Source organism: Drosophila rhopaloa, unplaced genomic scaffold (genome assembly GCF_018152115.1).
Source record: "Drosophila rhopaloa isolate 14029-0021.01 unplaced genomic scaffold, ASM1815211v1 contig_155, whole genome shotgun sequence".
NCBI classification, from domain to species: Eukaryota; Metazoa; Arthropoda; class Insecta; order Diptera; family Drosophilidae; genus Drosophila; species Drosophila rhopaloa.
Genome location: NW_025335034.1, coordinates 4,951,392 through 4,968,667, shown reverse-complemented (window position 1 = coordinate 4,968,667; position 17,276 = coordinate 4,951,392). Strand labels below are relative to the sequence as shown.

Below are 17,276 nucleotides of genomic sequence, written 5' to 3'. Positions count from 1 at the left end.
GTCAACATGGTTTTTTAAAAGACTCTTTTTTTGTTTAACATAAAATTCTTGTTTTGTTTTTGGGCATTCTTGTAGCTTGCTTTTGGTCACGATTTGTATTTTCTTTCGCTTTTCTTGGGAACCGCACATGGAAAATGCTTGCAAAACGGCACACTGACCACACATAAACACTCGCACACACACACACACGAGGATTACAAGCTGGCAGCGACGTCGGCAGAGGCATTTTCCATTTGCCTATTCCGCTACTTTTTGTTGTTTTGCCAAAAGATGTGGTTGTTGTTGCCAGGATCCATTTGGGACTATTTACCGAGCCAAGTTTCCTTTGAGCCGCCGTCGCTCTCGAGTCGCAAATTCACACTGAGCCGGAGTTTCGGTTTCGGTTTTGGTCCTCGGATGCTGCTGCTGCTTTGGTCCTCTGCTGCCGCGGCCAAGGACTCAGGCGCAGGCTGTCAGCGCAGAAACCATCGCCCCAATTCTCTTCGTCCTGCGTTGAAGAGCGGCGGAAGAGCGGGATTTAGCTGGAGAGCGGAAACGCGTGGTGGATTATGCACTTGAAAACTGTGGCGCCGCACTTCAGCAAATGCGTTATAAATGCACATTACAATTTGGCGTAATTAGCCAACTTAATGCACATCAAGTATCCCCATTTCGGGGCAAATAGAGAGGAAAAAGCCTTCCACCAACAGTGTTGTTATCGAAGATCGAGTGTCGCAGCAGTTAGTATCAGTTCGCTGCCATGACACTCACCCGAAAACCATTGCAATGGTTTTAATATCAGTAAAATCTCAAGACTTAAAGAAAACTATATTGTAAATATTAATATAGTAAATAATATTTTAAAAATTTAATGCTTTAATAAAAAACTTAAAAACAAAAATAAGTATTATTGTATTCGTAAGCACAATAGCAATTTTGTTATATTCTCAAAAATATAAACTGTCTTAAAAACAAACTAAATTTGAACTTACTTAAATTCTGAAATATATTTATGCGTAGATTGAACAAAATAGTTTTGACCCTAGGATGAGTTTATACTACGTCTAGTTATGGTGTTAAGATTTTTATACCCCTGCAGAGGGTATTATAATTTCAGTCAAAAGTTTGCAACGCAGTGAAGGCGACATTTCCAACCCTATAAAGTATATCTATTCTTGATCAGCATCACCAGGAGAGTCGATCTAGCCATGTCCGTCTATCCGTCTGTCCGTTCGTCTGTCCGTTTCTACGCAAGCTAGTCCCTCACTTTTAAAGCTATCTGCTTGAAACTTTCCAAAAAGTTCTCTTTCTATTACAGGTAGTATATAAGCCGGAACGAGCCGGATCGGGCGACTATATCATTGAGCTCCCATAGGAACAATCGGAAAAAAAATTTTTAAAAATTATAACTTTGTTGTTTTTAATTTATTTTAAAATCTTTTGGTAATATTTAAATATTATGGAATTACGGTTTTAATTAAATTAAAATCGGACAACAATATTATATAGCTGCCATAGAAAGAATGGCAAAATTCAGGCCAAAATACGACATATGTAGCTTTTTTGTTTTTAGTAATATAGGCATAGAAATCGAAATGTAGTCGATTTATAATAACTGCAAGGGTATGTACATATATAAACTTTGTCTTGCCGAAGTTTGCTTCCTTTCTTGTTTTGCATAAGTTTAGTATAGTAAATGATGGAGTTGAGTGGAGTTAAGTAATACCACAATACTTTAATACCACAAGATCAGACAACAGAAATTCTTTAAATCCGTAGCAAAATCTAATTAAAAACAGTTTGTTTGTAACTCGAGTTGTGCAGTTATCTTAATGTGGACAGGATAATCGCGTTAAGTAGTCAAATGCTGACTCGATTGAAAACTGGAGGCAGAGTGGAGATTACTTAAATATTTTAATGTGTTAACAACTTAAAATATTAAGCATACATATATTTTGGTAAATTGCTAAACAGCCTTGTATTTTAACTCAACAAAAAACTATTGAACAAATATATTGTGTTCTGAAGTATCGCATTATTTTTTGTCCACCTCTAAGTGTGACCCTCGATGCCTACCGATGGCATGAGTTATCGATAATTTCGACGCTGCAGCGACGCAGCAGAGCAAACTCGTTTCGCCTTTCGTTTCACAAATTTTTATATAACTTTCGGAGCGACAGGGCCGACACATAAACAAAAAAAAAATTTTACTGTGTACAAGTTTGGATACCCTCATCCCACACCTGCGTCGCATCCTGCAATTCCAAAATTTTTGTTTTCTAGATCAAGGTTTTCCAGGCAGAGTAAACAAACAACAAGAACAACAGCTGACACAACAACGAACAACCTGTAAGACCTTGAGGGGATTTTTCGGATCTATAATGCGCGGCAGAGACAATCTAATCTAAATTATTCCACCAGGTGCGCGTCTGATTAATTTTCCTGGTTAGATATTTTCAATTAGCAGTCGGTAGCATCATGTCGATCAGGAGAGCCATGTCCACAACGTCCTCCAAAGAGTGGCGGGATTACTTTATGAGGTTTGTGTGTTTACTATTCCAAATCGTAACATATTGTAATGATGATCTTTCAATCGACAGTACCCACTTCTGGGGACCGGTGGCCAACTGGGGTATTCCGGTAGCTGCTCTTGCCGACACACAAAAGAGTCCCAAGTTTATCTCCGGCAAAATGACACTGGGTAGGGGAATTACCTGGATTTTGGCCATAATCTGTCTACCAAACACACGCGCTTTCATCGAAAGTTTCCGCTTAAGATGTCGTAATCAGTGCCGCTGTGATATGCTCTAAACAAATCACTCTATATGGCTTGATAAGCCAGATACGGGAACTGTCGAAACGGCTGCCGATTAGACAACACAGAGAAAAAACTTAAGCTCAGTTTAATTTAATGCCTAACCAGATCTTAGACTAAAAAATTTAGCAAAATCATGCCTTTCGATATTAACATTTTCTAAAAATAGCTTTTTTACACAAATGACTAGCATGTCTGAACTTAATTTTGCAACCATCTATCCAAGTTCAGAAATTTAGCAAATTGGCCCCATAAAATCTTCTCATCTTATCTTATTGACTAATTTACAGATCCATTTTGATAAGATACCCTCAACAAATTCGACTATGTTTTTATCTGTGCTTCTGTTATTGAATCTCGTTAATAAGGCTAATCTTACTTTTTTTCCTTCCCAGCTCTGACCCTCTACTCGTGCATCTTCATGCGATTCGCCTACAAGGTCCAGCCCCGTAACTGGCTGCTCTTCGCCTGCCATGCCACCAATGCCACCGCCCAATCGATCCAGGGTCTGCGCTTCCTGCACTACAATTACGGGTCAAAGGAGCAGCAGGCGTAATTGAACCGCTGCTTTGAATCCCATTCCCCCGAGAGCGACGCGTGAGGCCACTTCAAATGTTTACCCAACAGCAGCAGCTACCGCAATTTACTGTCATCACACGCAACAAACCTCTAGCAAATTGCACTGCCCCCCAATTCAAAACCAAGTGGTAAAGTAATTGCCGTGAATAACACCCGCACAATTGGCTGAATCTCGAATCGCGAAGTTGTGGTCGCACTGTCGTCGTTTGTTGTGGGGTCATATCCAAATTCCAATTGTCTATCCCAAACTTTTTTAGTTAATTCCGTTTGGCAGTTGATCAAAATTTTAAGTCGGTGCAATCCTTAGTTTACGATCATATAGTATGTTTACAAGAATATGATTTAAAGTTAAATAAAAACAAAAAATCGAATTTTGTATGTAATCTGTGACCCCGTAATGGTTGTAATAAAAATTGTACATTGAATTCTTTCGGAAATTCCTCAAACTAATTTTGGTTAATACTTCTCGCCAATTGAGGTTTAAAGCTAGTAAATCCAATTGTCGGATTTAGCATCCGTAGTCTTTCTTCTGAAAATCAAGAAGACCCTGCAATAAAATTGATTAGCCTTCGCCCTCAAAGTCAATACAAGATGTTGTGATTTTGTCATGCTTGAAACATGCACTTTATTCAAACAATTACGATTACGGTTATATATCGTCATATCTGTAAAACATACATTTTATTGTTCTTAACAATAGCATATTTTTTTGTTGACATTTTTGTAACTTTTTTTGTTCATCAATGGGGTTAAAACATACGAAATCGTAATCATTATTTTTTTTATGCTTTTCTGGTTTTACTGATTACTCTTAGGACGAAAACATATATGTGGGTACAAAAAACGAGTAAAAATTTTAGTTTTCTCAAACATAATAAAAATATAATTATAGTTAAACACTTCTCGCGCGCTAAGGGCGCCTCCTATGCCTAATAAATGGCTTAAATGTTTTACGTTTTACATCAATCACCTGAGATTGATGTTCAGATGGAAATTGGATTTCTGCTTCTCGACTTCTTCAACGACAACTTAAGTAACTAATCGAATGGATGACTACGAGGGATCCTCGGACTAAGGCTATTCACCGCTATAAGCGACAATCAGTAGGTAACTATCTAGTATATGGCTACGAGAATCTTAATGCTGCTCCTGTTTGACGTAGGTGCTGTTCTTCCGCTGGCGCTCCATCAGGTACTTCTTTAACTTGGATTGCTGGGACGCCACAGCTTCCGCCAGGGCACGCAGATGTTGATTCTCGGCTACCAGCTCGTCCTCGGCGCTCTTCTCCTCCTCCTCGCGCTTCTTCGTTTTCCGGCGCGAGACTCGGCTGGCCTCGTTGTTTTTGATCCTGTCTTGGTACGCCTTCCTCTCGTCGCCGTTCATGCGCGACATGATCTCGGATCGGGTCCGTCGGCATGATCCTTGGCAGGACGGCCGCGCTTCCGTTTGCCATTGGATCCGTTGGATGGCGAGGGACTGAACTGGGAGGTGCTGGCCACCGAGTAGGCGGGTGAGGCGGGAGCAGTGAGGAAGCCACCGAATCCCGTCTGGCAGGTGGGCACCGCACTGCTACAGCTGGCTGAGTAGTTGCTGTGCGGCGTGTTCGGCGGCGAGAAGTCGTTGGTGGTCTCCTCTTCGGCGCTGCGTAGATCCTCTACGATTTCTGCTTGAGTGCTGGTAATGCTGTTGATGGAGGTGTTGTTGGTGGTGGTACTGGTGTTGGCGGCCTCGAGCTGTAATTAGAAGAAAGGAATTAGATAATGTTGGGGACTGTTTACAAAAAGGTTAACTACAAAGACGACTATTTCCTCATTGTTATGGTTTCCGATAAACTTGACTTCATTTTTAATTAACCTAGCTTAACAACATTGGGAAATCGACCTTCAAGTCACGAGATTAATATTTTTTTACAAGAACTTACCCTATCAAAATTCAGGAGATGCTCAATGATTTCGGGCGTGCTCGGGCTGGACACTGGCGTTGACTGGCTGTCGATCTTAAGCGCCAGTCGGCCGCGCTTGATCGTCTGCGACTCGACCACGGGGGCCGGAGCAGATCGTTTCAGGGCGGAGATGATGGGATGGCAAATGGGTGCTGGGGTGGCCACGGCGACGTCGGCGGCACTGCAGGCAAGGCTGCCGCTGGGCCTGACGTCCTCCTCAAGGCCGAAGCCGAGCGTCTCCTGGCTGTACCCGTAGAGACTACTGGTTTCGTAGCTGGCCGCGTCGGAAATCAGGGGTTCCTCCGTGAAGTACTTGGTGGTGCTGGATGTGGATGTGGCCTGCGAGAAGGTGCACAGGTAGGGGTCCTGAGAGGTGGTGAGCATAGCCTGCTGCTGAGAGGTGGTAAGCATAGCCTGCTGCTGCGAGCTGGGTACTGCGTTAATGAGGTCGTCGTCCTGCACCGGGGTAATATTGATGGCAAATATCGATGTCATGTTCATGGACTCCTCCTCGTTAGCCAGCGCCGGGGCATCCATAAATAAGAAGTCGTTGTCTAGGTTGTCGTTGTTCATCTCGTCCATCGCCGGACTGTAGGAATCCGTATTCTTGCCCTCAAGCACGATAAGATCCTCGGCAAACATGTTTATATCAAAGTCAAGAATATCCGTCTCAGTTAAAATCTCCTTTCCGTTTTCGCTGCTGCACGTCGATGTAGTAGCTTGTATATCTTGCAGGTATTCTGTGACAAAGAAAAAATGTTATTAGTACCGAGCATTAAATATTGAATATTAAATAAGTGAGTGTAAATTTGATTAAATTCTAGGTACCCAATTTTGTTGGTTTTGGAGAAAGGGGTGACATATCAGTAAATTGTTAGAGTAATTACTGTCGCAACATTATTCAACTAAAAATATTCAATTCGAATTTTTTAAATTGTAAATCTTAATTTGTAATATAATACTATTATTCATATTCAAGTGAATATTTTTTTGTAAGACCGTGTACTATGTACATACTATCTACACCATATTGATTCTACAAAGATTCGCCACCATTAAATTTTACTCGACCTCACAATTTTACACGCAGCGCTTTCGGTGTTTTACACACTGATTCGCTCGCTCTCTCGCTTATTGTGAAATTAAAGAAACGAAAGGAAAATGAAACAACATGAAAAATAACAACAACGAGCAGGAATAACAAATTTTAGCTAAAGAAGAAAAGATAAAACAATAACATTTGTTAAATATGTACATATGTACATATATATGTGCTAGCAAATAAAATACTTTGAATGTGTTAGTAATTAAAAATGCAGATATGCAGCATTTTTAGTTTTCCTTTAGTACATATCACTCTAAAAACAATTATTAAAATTAAACGTTCATTACTTTTTTGCCAATTGATTCAATTTGAAGAAGTTAAACGTGCGATTTTGGTCAACAAGATTCCTTCATGGTTCCTCTTTTTAACTGCCCCCCTCACGCACACATTCATAGAAAAGACACCGGCTATCCCCCCCGATGACGCATGGGCACAATCGACTGACAACAACAACCACACAAAAACAGACATGATCGTTCCTGCTTGCGTTGCCCTCACTTTTGTGTGTGTGTGTGCGTGTGTAAGTTAAGGGATGACTTCAAACACTTTTTTTTCAAGTACAAAAACGCAAGAATTGTGACACAATAAAGTATGTATGTAAATCTAAAAATGAGAAAAATGCATAAAGAAAACAAAAATAATGGTGAATTATGAGAAGAAAGCCTTCAAAACGGAACAAATTATAATCCAATGAATACAAAGAATAATTCAAAACGGCTAAGATTTAAGTTCTAGTAAATATTCACCTTAGTTGGTTGTTTAATATACCGCGACAAATATTATTTTTATTTCATCCGGAGATTGAAAAAGACCACTTGACGCTTCCACCACTCAATGCAAAGTGAGGTTGCGAGGTAAAACTTCGTCTGTGGCTCGAGAACCCGGCAATATCATCGGCCTGCATTAGTGTGCGGCAGCAAGAGAGAGAGAGAGAGAGCCCTACACCAACAGCGAACAGCGCAACTGGTTCGGATTCGCTCAAAACCGAAGCAAGTACTTTTGTATGTATGTATGTACATATGTTCTTTCTCCTACAAAGTGTTCTGATAATTGCAAAGATTTTTGATCGGCCATAGGCCGTCGAAAATAAGTTAACTGTTTGAAATGCAATACAAACCAATAAAATTGTCAATCGGATTTCATCAGAGCGAAGAAGGTTCGCGAAAATATAATATTACCAAATAAGGCAGTGCGTTTCCAATTAAAAGAGCATAAATAGATCAAAACATAGGATTATTATTTAAACATATGTATGTAGGTTTATTTAACTTTAGAGTTAAAAAAAACAAAAGGAAGAAAACTAGAACACTAAAATCAAAGCAAAATTTTTAAATTAAAACTTCTTTAAGCCGAAATATTGCGTATACGCAATGCATTTTAACAAAAACCAAACACACTGACATATGTACATATGTATGTTCGTAAAAGAACGGGTTTAATTGTGTCTGTGGGATACATTTCCCCTTTCTATCTATCTATCTCTTTCGCTGAAAGATGCGCGACTTGCTCGTATGCCGAACGAAACCGAGTATGAGATAGTGAGAGCGAACTAGAGCGAAGTCAGGAGAGCAAACTCACACACACCCACCACACAGGTGTCCGTGTTTGGAGCCAAACTAACGCTCTTCCACTCGCAATTTTGCGGATCGTTCTGATTGAATTTCACAACAATATGGAAAACCCTAATAATTGCAGCGAACCTGTCAACAATTAAATTTTAAAATTAAGTTATCAAAATCTAATATTTAATATTAATAAATTGTTTTAAACATCGTTCTACATATGCATATATACATACATACATATGTAAAGAAATGTGTGAGTGAATAGACAACTTATTGCAGTTGCCGGCTAGAAACACGTGCTGCGAAAATTTGGGTCATGAATCAGCTGTTGCACTCTCTTGATTTTGACGTCACAAGGTACACAATACTTGAAAAACAATACTTATTTTGGGGAAAATTGCAAGTACAAGCTCAAAAGCATTAGCTCAACGGCCGGAAATCAAACCAACCATTCTCAATTTATCAGTTCTGAAAAAATATTAATTTCTTAACTCGCACACTCTTCTACAACAAAAGATTGCGGCCAAATGAAAATCGAACAGCTCATCGGACACTAATACAATGCATCTACCAAAAAAACAACAATCGTTGGTGGTATGACATTAACTCTGTTTCTGATTGGACAGTGTACGCTTATGGATTACACATATGTATTAAAATGTTTTCACACATATTAGCAAAATATTTATCAGCACATTTATATGACACAAGATGGATACATTCTGTCCGACGATTTCTTTTCGCTTTTCGTTTTTGTTCCCTCTACGGGTGCTGACGAATAAACACTAACAAAAATGTTTTAAAATTGCGCATTCAGTTTAGGTTGGAACCGTGCGTGTAGCATCACTGGCGATAAGAACTTTTAACAAAGAAAATGAAAAGGAAACAACATTGGAAACACTGTGCCGGGTAATAAATTGTTGCTAGGCAAATTCTCTTGAAAGTAATAAATGATATACTTGAAAACAATTAAAAAATTACAACGAAATGTAAGAAACTACGAGAGGAATGTAAACCATTTTCTTCTGTGATTAAAACTTGGAAAAGGTAAGTGTTATTATAAAATTTGAAAATTCGGAAACTAACGAAAGTGATAGTTACGTTATAATGCATTTGTTTTATATTTATGTAAAAGAAATGTGACCGTAAAAGCGTTTTGCATTGTTTTTTTCTTTATTTTAAGTCGCAAAAAAATTGAAATTGACCTGAAGAATTGTAAGACTAGATAGTCCTTTGTGATGATTATTGATTAATAAAAGTTAATAGGATTTTCAACAAGAAAGGAAGTCAAATTCGGCAAGCCGAAGATTACATATATACCCTTGCAATTATTACCAAAATACTAAATTTCGATTTCTATGCCTTTGTTACTAAAAACAATAAAGCTATGTGGATTTTGCGATGCATTTTTGCTATCGTTTCTTTGGCCGCTATATGATATTAACTATATCTCAAAAAAATATTTTGATAAATAGAAAGACAGCAAAAAAAAATTCTATTTTCATATTAAATTTTTGGATTTTCAAATGGAGGCTATGATATAGATGAACGAATTTAATTTAATAAAAACCGCAATTCCATAGTATTAAAATATTACCAAATCCCAGAGAACAAAAAAATTAAAAACAAAGTTATACTTAATAAAATTTGTTTTTCCTATGGGAGCTATATGTAAAATATATATATTGCACTACCTGCAATAGAAAGACAATTTTTGGGAAAGTTTCAAGCAGATAGATCTAAAACTAAGGGACTAGTTTGCGTAGAAACAGACGGACAGACGGACATGGCTAGATCGACTCTACTGGTGATGCTGATCAAGAATATATATACTTTATAGGGTCCGAAATGTTTCCTTCACTACGTTGCAAACTTTTGATAATACCCTCTGATAATACCCTCTGCAAGGGTAGAAAAATGAGTCATATTTTGGGTTATCACCTTTATTTAGATAAATCTAAATAAATTTTTGTAAATTTGTGAACTAGGGAAAGCTTCGAAAGCTTCAAATATATTGACAATTTTTAAGAAAAGTAATTGCGAAGAAAAATAATAGTTAGCGTTTAATTACTTCTGGAGTGTAATTAATAAGGGGTAAAGTGTTTAAATTCTTGAGAAAAATAATACAAAAATTTTATATATTTTGTTTATATTTTAAAATGGCCAAATTTATAAGACAAATTTTCTGTTTGCTTTTGACGACGCTTTAATAAAAACGGAGGAAATAGGGATACTTCAAATTAAAATTTTAGGTAGATTACGAAAAGTGTTGAAAACCTGTTAGGTAGATTACGAAAAGTGTTGGAAGCATTTGTGGAAAGAATTGACCGATAAATGGAAGTACATAGATCAAATATCTTGGCGATATTGATCGTACGAGTGATTACGTTGCCATTTACCGAGAGCAGGGGCGGGGAGGGGGCACCTTTGGCCCCCAGCCCTCCCCTCAATCTTTCACTCGTTTCTTCAATGGGTCATTGCACTGTGATCTTCGCCTTCGTCCGCTACGTGGTGACTGTACCTCGACGTCCTTGGCAGAGCGACGGCGCCAGATCCTTGGGAACCTGGGCCGTGCTCGATGCCTGCTATCTGACTCTTTCTCCAACTGATTGTGAATCATTTGTTCGCTTTTTGATTGATTTTTTGATTTCTTTTTTAAAGCAACAGTAATGAGAGAGTGCTGGGTACATAGGCAACACACACACAAAACACAGTACTCACCATCAATGAACACCGGAACGTCTATCTCTTCAACTGTGGCAGTAGGCATTGCTCCACTCATATCCCGGCGGGATGGCGGCTCGTCCGCACCTGTCAACTGGAGACCAGCCATGGCTGCCAGGGTCTGTGTCTGAGGCGTGCTTGACGAAACCGGGACCGTTTGGTTCACCATTGCCGTAGTCGGTAAACCTGCCACCGTGTCTGGTTGCGATCGGGATGTTGGCGTCCCAGTCGTGGGGTACACTGAGATACGGGACCTCCTCTCCGAACCGATCGGATTTACTAAAGGACTCGTGGCAGGCGAGGCCTGGTTGGCTGGCGGACGCGTTGGTACCGACCCTGGTAAAAAGGGTATTCTTATGATGCGAGTTCGAGGCGTTCTGTGCTCTGTCCCGCTGCGATTGTTGCTGCTGCTGCTGTTGCTTGTGGGCACTCTGATCAGCAGAATTCTGGGATTTGGCTTGCTGTCTATCACGATCGGTATTGTGGTGATCGTTGACGTAGGCGAATCCTTCATAAGCCCCGTTGGCGTCGTTCTCCTCTGAGAGCAGCAGCAATTGGGCCACGAGTTTGTCGCGCCAGCCGCTGGATTCGGGTATGCTGCGTTGTCCTCCTGGGTTGTCGCCTCGTATGTGGGTGCCGCCTGTACTCGTGCTGGCTCCTGGATCATCAATATTATATCTCTGGGATTTTCGGTAGCCCTCCTCGTTGGTGTTGCACCGCTTGTTGGTCTCGCTACTGGCTGAATAGGATGGTTTGCTCTGGGTGTTGCTCTTGGGGGTGTTGCTGATGTTGCTCTGCTCTTGGTTGATTGGGATGCTGTTGTTTGTTTCGCTCTTGGGCCTGGCTTGGCTGGTTTGGGCTTCGACGGAGAATGCCATTTTGAACGTGGCTGTTGTCGAACAAATTTCAATTCGATCGGGGCAGATTACGGTTTGGTGTACGGTTCGTTTTCGATCGGTTTCGGTTCGACAGGATATCAAGATTCATACGTATTCGTATAGTTTTTATCGAATCGGACAGGATTTGGCGATGAGTGGAGCAAGCGCAGTTAAGAGTGTTCGTAATATTTGTTTTGATTTTTATGTGAAAGAAAATAGACAAAAGAAAAAAGATTTTGTTATTACACAGATCGACGACGGGCAGAAGCACGATCCTTTTTGGGGTGTTCGCGCCTCAAAATATCTTGTGGCTTGGGTTGGGTTAGCAAATGTACAAGTAGTGGTTGCAGGCCTCGGTGTCGCAGGGATATCAAGGATATGCCTGGCCAACGATTTTTTAACCTCATGATTGATTGGCGACTTTCAACAGCTTTGATGTTTGATGCTTTGTGTCGAGATGGGTGGGTAAGTGGTTGGTTATGTGAGTGGTGTTCTTTTCTTGACCATGTTTTGTTAGTTTGCTTTCCATTTTTTCTTATGCTTTTATTTTTTAAATTTTTTTCCCATTTTCTTTCTGTGTGTTTTTAAAATCTTTTCCTTTTGTTGGTTATTTTGTACATGGATTACTCCTTTTTTTATGGATTTTGATCCTTTTTTGTTTGGAATTACTCCTTTTTTGAATGGAATTTCTCCTTTTTTGTATGGAATTACTCCTTTTTTGAATGGAATTGCTCCTTTTTTAATGGATTTACTCCTTTTTTCTTTTTATTTCTTTTGTTTTTTGTCTTTTTTCTTTTTTTACAAAACATTCTTATAAACTAGTGGTGCAAGGACTAAGAAAGTCAGGCAATCATGTGGCATGGCTTTATTGTATGAGACGAAAAGGATCTTGTATACTCACTTTTAATTGACCGTTAGAAAGAAACAATGAAATTGTTAGGGTCCCTCTAAACAAGCTCTAAAAGAGTCGTCGACACAAGTTCCCCTTAAGCTGTAAGCAAAGAAATGAAGAACGCACATTACTTATAGGCCCCAAAACAAGGTGATCAATTTGATAAGGGCGAGTGGATTTTCCTAATTACTTTTCAGTTACAATTAAAGATAATTTTGTTTTTCAACCAACTGGTTCCTCATTCGATAGGGCTTCCTTTCAAATCTTATAGATAAGATTCTCTTGGAACCACACTCCTATTTTTCGGGGCGACGTGTGTTGCGAAAAGCTTTTTCTGAATTTCACAACAGGCCCGCCACTCTGGCAAAAACAACAATATGGCGGACCCATGGGCAACAGGTCTCTATACACCAGATAGGTTCATCGGGGAAATGGGGGGTCTAATCAGCAGTTGACACTTAGATAATTAAGGCACACGTTCGTGTTGCTACATTACTATCGCGACCAGATATCTGAAATCGTGAGGCCGGTAAAACAACACCAGAAAGCAATTACTGGCCAGTGGAAAAATTTCCCAAAAAGCACACGCGAGCTTTGGCTAATTACAGACTAATAAATGTCACACGAACACAAACACTAGTAGAGCCCTATAATTATATGTTTCTTAGAAAAATCCCCAACTGGGTATTGTACATTTCGATTGTATCTGTATCTGCGTTCGTTCGAGGGTAAGTGACGTCAGCAGTGCACTTAAGTGATTCAATATGGCGACGATTGAAACAACAACAAAAAAGCTCTCTATAATATATATATATAGTATTTGACTAAGCATGTGGAATGTAAAGCGATTATAACTTGGATAGAATCGCAATACTTACATAAATTCGGTGAATGTGTCTTCGATCGCGGTGGTCTGGTTTTTTTGGAAACCCGACCGCGAATTCACTTGTCTTTCCTGCTACGCAATAGGTTGGGTGGTTCCTGGCACCACCACTTAGTTATTGGTTTAAGTCCGGCCGTTGCTCGGATCTGGGTTATTACTTTTGATACCGACAAATGTCCACAGTTGTTGCTCCGCGTCGAACAACAACTATTGCTAAGTCTTTGCACTGATTTTCCTTGCGAAAGGAACTTGGGTGACTGTATTCACTGTATACTGTATAGGCAGTACTATTCAACTTGGGATCTGAGTTGTGAGTCAACCGACTGCTTGGAGTATTCACTACGTTTTGAATTGAACGAACCGTCGGTGGAACGCTGTTAGCGGCAAACAGAATCGAAACTGTTGGATCTGTTGGGCACTGTGAATTTCATTCGTTGTGAAATTCAAAAAGCACCCCAGAAACCGGTTTGCCATAGCCAGATACTTTTCATTATCGGTGTGCGGCAGAGCTTTCGCCCACTCTCAGATACACGTACTTTGAAATATTTCTGTGCGCGAGCGAGAGAAGGCTAAATTTCCCTATTGCCAGATGGCCTGCTTTTAAGAAATTCCCCTGGCATATACGAGTATAGCTACAAGTTGAAGGCCTTTGTCCCAGCCGGCCGGTGCTTCTTTTTTAAACAATACATTGCAAAGTTGATCTACGTCTATATTATAGGTATTAATGACTGCACGGTTCTTTTTTTAAGTATTTATGTATTGGGAGCATTTTCGGTGTGATATATGAGTCATCGTTGTTTGGGTGCTAGGAAAAAAAATCTCAGAATGCGCCGCTTGTCAACTGACCTATCACAAAGTTGTGTCCATAAAATAAATACAAATCTATGAACTTGCATATTCAATTAAAAAATGTAGGTCTTATGAGTAATATATGCAGCAAATAAGAGCCATCAAATATTTATATTATATAATATTGAGATAGTTCTATTAAAACAATTGATCAACCTATCTAGACTCTTTTAATATTGATTTATTTATTAATTTATTTTAACTAAATTTTTTCTTATTTTGAAAAAAATAGGTTACAAATATACAAACAATAATATGTCTGGGAATATATAACAATATATACATATTTTCTTACAAATATACAAGGATCTCTCAACTTCTTTTCAAATGCGTGAAATTATGATACATTCTATAAAAGCTAAATGCATGTATTGTTTTGCTTTGTAAAATAACTATACATCAGGTTAAAGGGTAATAAGGGTGATTGTGCATTATATTTCAACCCTAAGTCTTTCATTTTCTATACTAGATTGGCCTTTAATAATAAAGACTCCGAACCCCACGACAATGCAAAATACGTTGAGTTTTTAAAATGGGAAATTTATTTGTATAGTCTTTCTCTTTTCTTTAAGCTCTCTCACGCACATTTAAGCAGGAAAGCTTCCCTGTTATGGTATTAGTCACCTATTTTGATTTGTGTGCTCAGATAAAAGCTGTTCGAATTCTCGGAGTCGAAGAGCTTTCATCTAACCACAAGCATACATATATTCATATCAACTGTTCAGTTGTACTAAGCTTTTGTCTGATAATTAAAGAAATCCATGAGTCACGCTGAAAAACAGAAATCAGCAAAGCGCAAAATGAGCTTCAGCAGTTGGCAAAAACTGTCATCATGTGATATTTGTAATGGGCCTGATATGCGAAGAAGTACATGGCGTGGGGTTTTTGCTATTTGGCCACGTCCGAAATCAGCCGCCAAAAGCTGTGCAGCTTAATTGCCGGCCCACAAAGGTGAGCAAAATTCGTGGAATTTTCCCCCAAATGGCATGCACACTCTGACTTTCAAATGCTGATCTGGCACCAATCACCGACTGGCACGAGATCTTGGTGATCGAAGACGACCATCTACAATAAAATGCCTTAGTTTTGGGCAAACTACCAAAATTTATGGCCAGCCGCCAGGGGGTTTCATTCAGCCTTTTCACGATGATAGAGCGTTTTTCGAACCCAAGGGAGGGCAAGATAATGGTGTTCACATAGGCAAATTATTTGCGTATAATGAAAGACTCTTCCTTGTTCGATACCGAAATCTTATCTGGAATTCACTATAAATTCAGTTTATCTGCAACGTGATCTGAAAGTGTGGAAGCTAATATGACTAAGTTTGAAAAAAGGTATTTTTATTGCTTTGGCGTGGTTTTTTTATTTGTAGGGTGTGAATTGCTCTTAGTTAAAGGAAACGCTTTGACTGATTGTATAAATTTATTTAAACCGCATAAAACTGAGTGTTCTCTCACCAACTTTGTGAAATATTGAGAGCGAACCACATAACATAATTAACAGTAATTTTATATATATATATTTTTTTTTTTGTTAAAAGACTCTTTTTTAAAGGAATAATCCAAAGACGAAATATAAATCTAAGTATACTATTTATTTTGCAATATGCGTATATTGACCTTAAAATCTGGTTTTTAATAAATTAGAATGTAGGTGCCGATCCTGTTGTATCAGACAAATACATTTTACCAATACATTTTAACCATTATCATTGGAAACAGCATGTGTGCCCATATAACTAAGATACCTCAAAAAAACGTTGATTTTCTATGCCCTATCAAGGTGCTTGTTTATTAGGCCCAAAAGGGAGGGCTCGTCTATACCCGATGTAATTTGTAAGTAGTGCCAATGTCAATGACTCTGCCAGCAACAAGTGTCTGGCAACAAATGTTGCTGGCTTTGGGATAACAAATAATGTTGCTGGGGTCAGTAAGATGATACTCGAGCTATTGATATTAGCTTACCCTCCATCATGTTGCTTTGATAAGCAGGTTCCAATGACGACGGCACAAATATGTTGATCCTTGTTGCTCCTTATTTCTGGTGGATTTTAGCTGTACCGTGTCTGCTTCAAAAGCAAGTAACGCTAAAGCGACGGCGGATGGTGATCTCCCGCTTCTTTCGTAGCACCTTGGAACGCTTTAGGATCTTAGTACCCGTACCAGTACCGGTGCCGATCGTTGGGATATTAATCGAATTATTGCAGTAACAATTGATATTATGCCAGCCGCGCATACGCATACACATAAAGTTGTTTAGCATGGGAACCTGCTGCTGCGAATGTTGCACACACATGAAGACAACGACAGGCGAATGTTGCATGACGTTCTTGCTTGACGCGATGTCTGATTTTCCGCTTTTCCTTGCCGCTGCTGTTGCTGTTGTTTTTGCACCAACCGCAGACAGAACGAACATAATATTGGGGCAAAGAGCCTTTAAATGTGGTATTATTCACACGGAGTTGACTAAAGTGCTTTAGGATCGGGCGAATGTTTAATGTACTTGACAAGTGTTAATTCACGCACGCTTATCTTTATAGCATCTAGATACAACTCTTATCTGAGATACTGTATGTAAAATATATAGACGTTGTTATTGTTTATTTTTTGGCCAATTTGTTGCGACTTTCGCAAATGTTTTTTAGGCAAACCTTAGTTTATCTCTTTGAACTTTACACTCAACGTTGAGTTTATATTACAAAATTCACACGAAAAGAAATTATTGTTCTATGAAGAAGAAATCTTTGTAACGATGTTCAGCCGTTGATGCCATTAAGAATCGCAATTGATTGAGATTGGGTTATAAAACTCGAAATTTCACAAATTCCACTTGGATTGACACACACGAAAGCTTTGACTGCCTTGACTCACTGAATTGCTGTTCTGTTCGCGACGAAGTATTGTTACTAACTGACTCAACTGCGAGCGCTGGACGATTGCCGCTGTCCGTGGTTGATAAATTTTTTGCTGACGTCGTTGCCGGATCCGCTCCACCGCTCTGTCTATATACCCTTCCCTCCCTTGAACTCATCCACGCGCTCAGCAGCAGTGTCTATTTCTATGGCC

General features: G+C 39.3%; 3 protein-coding genes across 3 annotated transcripts in view; 1 reads left to right on the top strand and 2 right to left on the bottom strand.

Annotated features, from left to right (window-relative positions):
* Positions 1 to 369, bottom strand: part of LOC108048751 (cubilin) — a 50,320-nt gene extending 49,951 nt beyond the window's left edge. The window contains exon 1 of the mRNA XM_017129592.2: positions 311 to 369. The gene's annotated coding sequence lies outside the window, so the exon portion shown is untranslated. The remainder of the gene's footprint in view (positions 1 to 310) is intronic.
* Positions 370 to 2,046: 1,677 nt separating this feature from the next.
* LOC108048798 (mitochondrial pyruvate carrier 1) lies at positions 2,047 to 3,810 on the top strand. Its single transcript, XM_017129688.2, has 4 exons — positions 2,047 to 2,328; positions 2,401 to 2,519; positions 2,580 to 2,680; positions 3,190 to 3,810. The coding sequence occupies exons 2-4, from the start codon at positions 2,458 to 2,460 to the stop codon at positions 3,348 to 3,350; spliced, it is 324 nt and encodes a 107-aa protein (XP_016985177.1). The 5' UTR covers positions 2,047 to 2,328; positions 2,401 to 2,457; the 3' UTR covers positions 3,351 to 3,810.
* Positions 3,811 to 3,970: 160 nt separating this feature from the next.
* On the bottom strand, positions 3,971 to 11,598 carry LOC108048758. The gene is given in 4 exon segments (XM_017129614.2): positions 3,971 to 4,770; positions 4,773 to 5,106; positions 5,295 to 6,055; positions 10,707 to 11,598. Coding segments are annotated over 4 exon segments (2,025 nt in total). The 5' UTR covers positions 11,377 to 11,598; the 3' UTR covers positions 3,971 to 4,510.
* Positions 11,599 to 17,276: the final 5,678 nt, after the last annotated feature.

Coding starts and splice junctions, on each gene's coding strand:
- LOC108048798 (XM_017129688.2), top strand. CDS start 2,458: ATGTCGATCAGGAGAGCCATGTCCACAACGTCCTCCAAAGAGTGGCGG. Junction 2,520..2,579: donor TGGCGGGATTACTTTATGAG/GTTTGTGTGTTT, acceptor TTCAATCGACAG/TACCCACTTCTGGGGACCGG. Junction 2,681..3,189: donor CTCCGGCAAAATGACACTGG/GTAGGGGAATTA, acceptor TTTCCTTCCCAG/CTCTGACCCTCTACTCGTGC.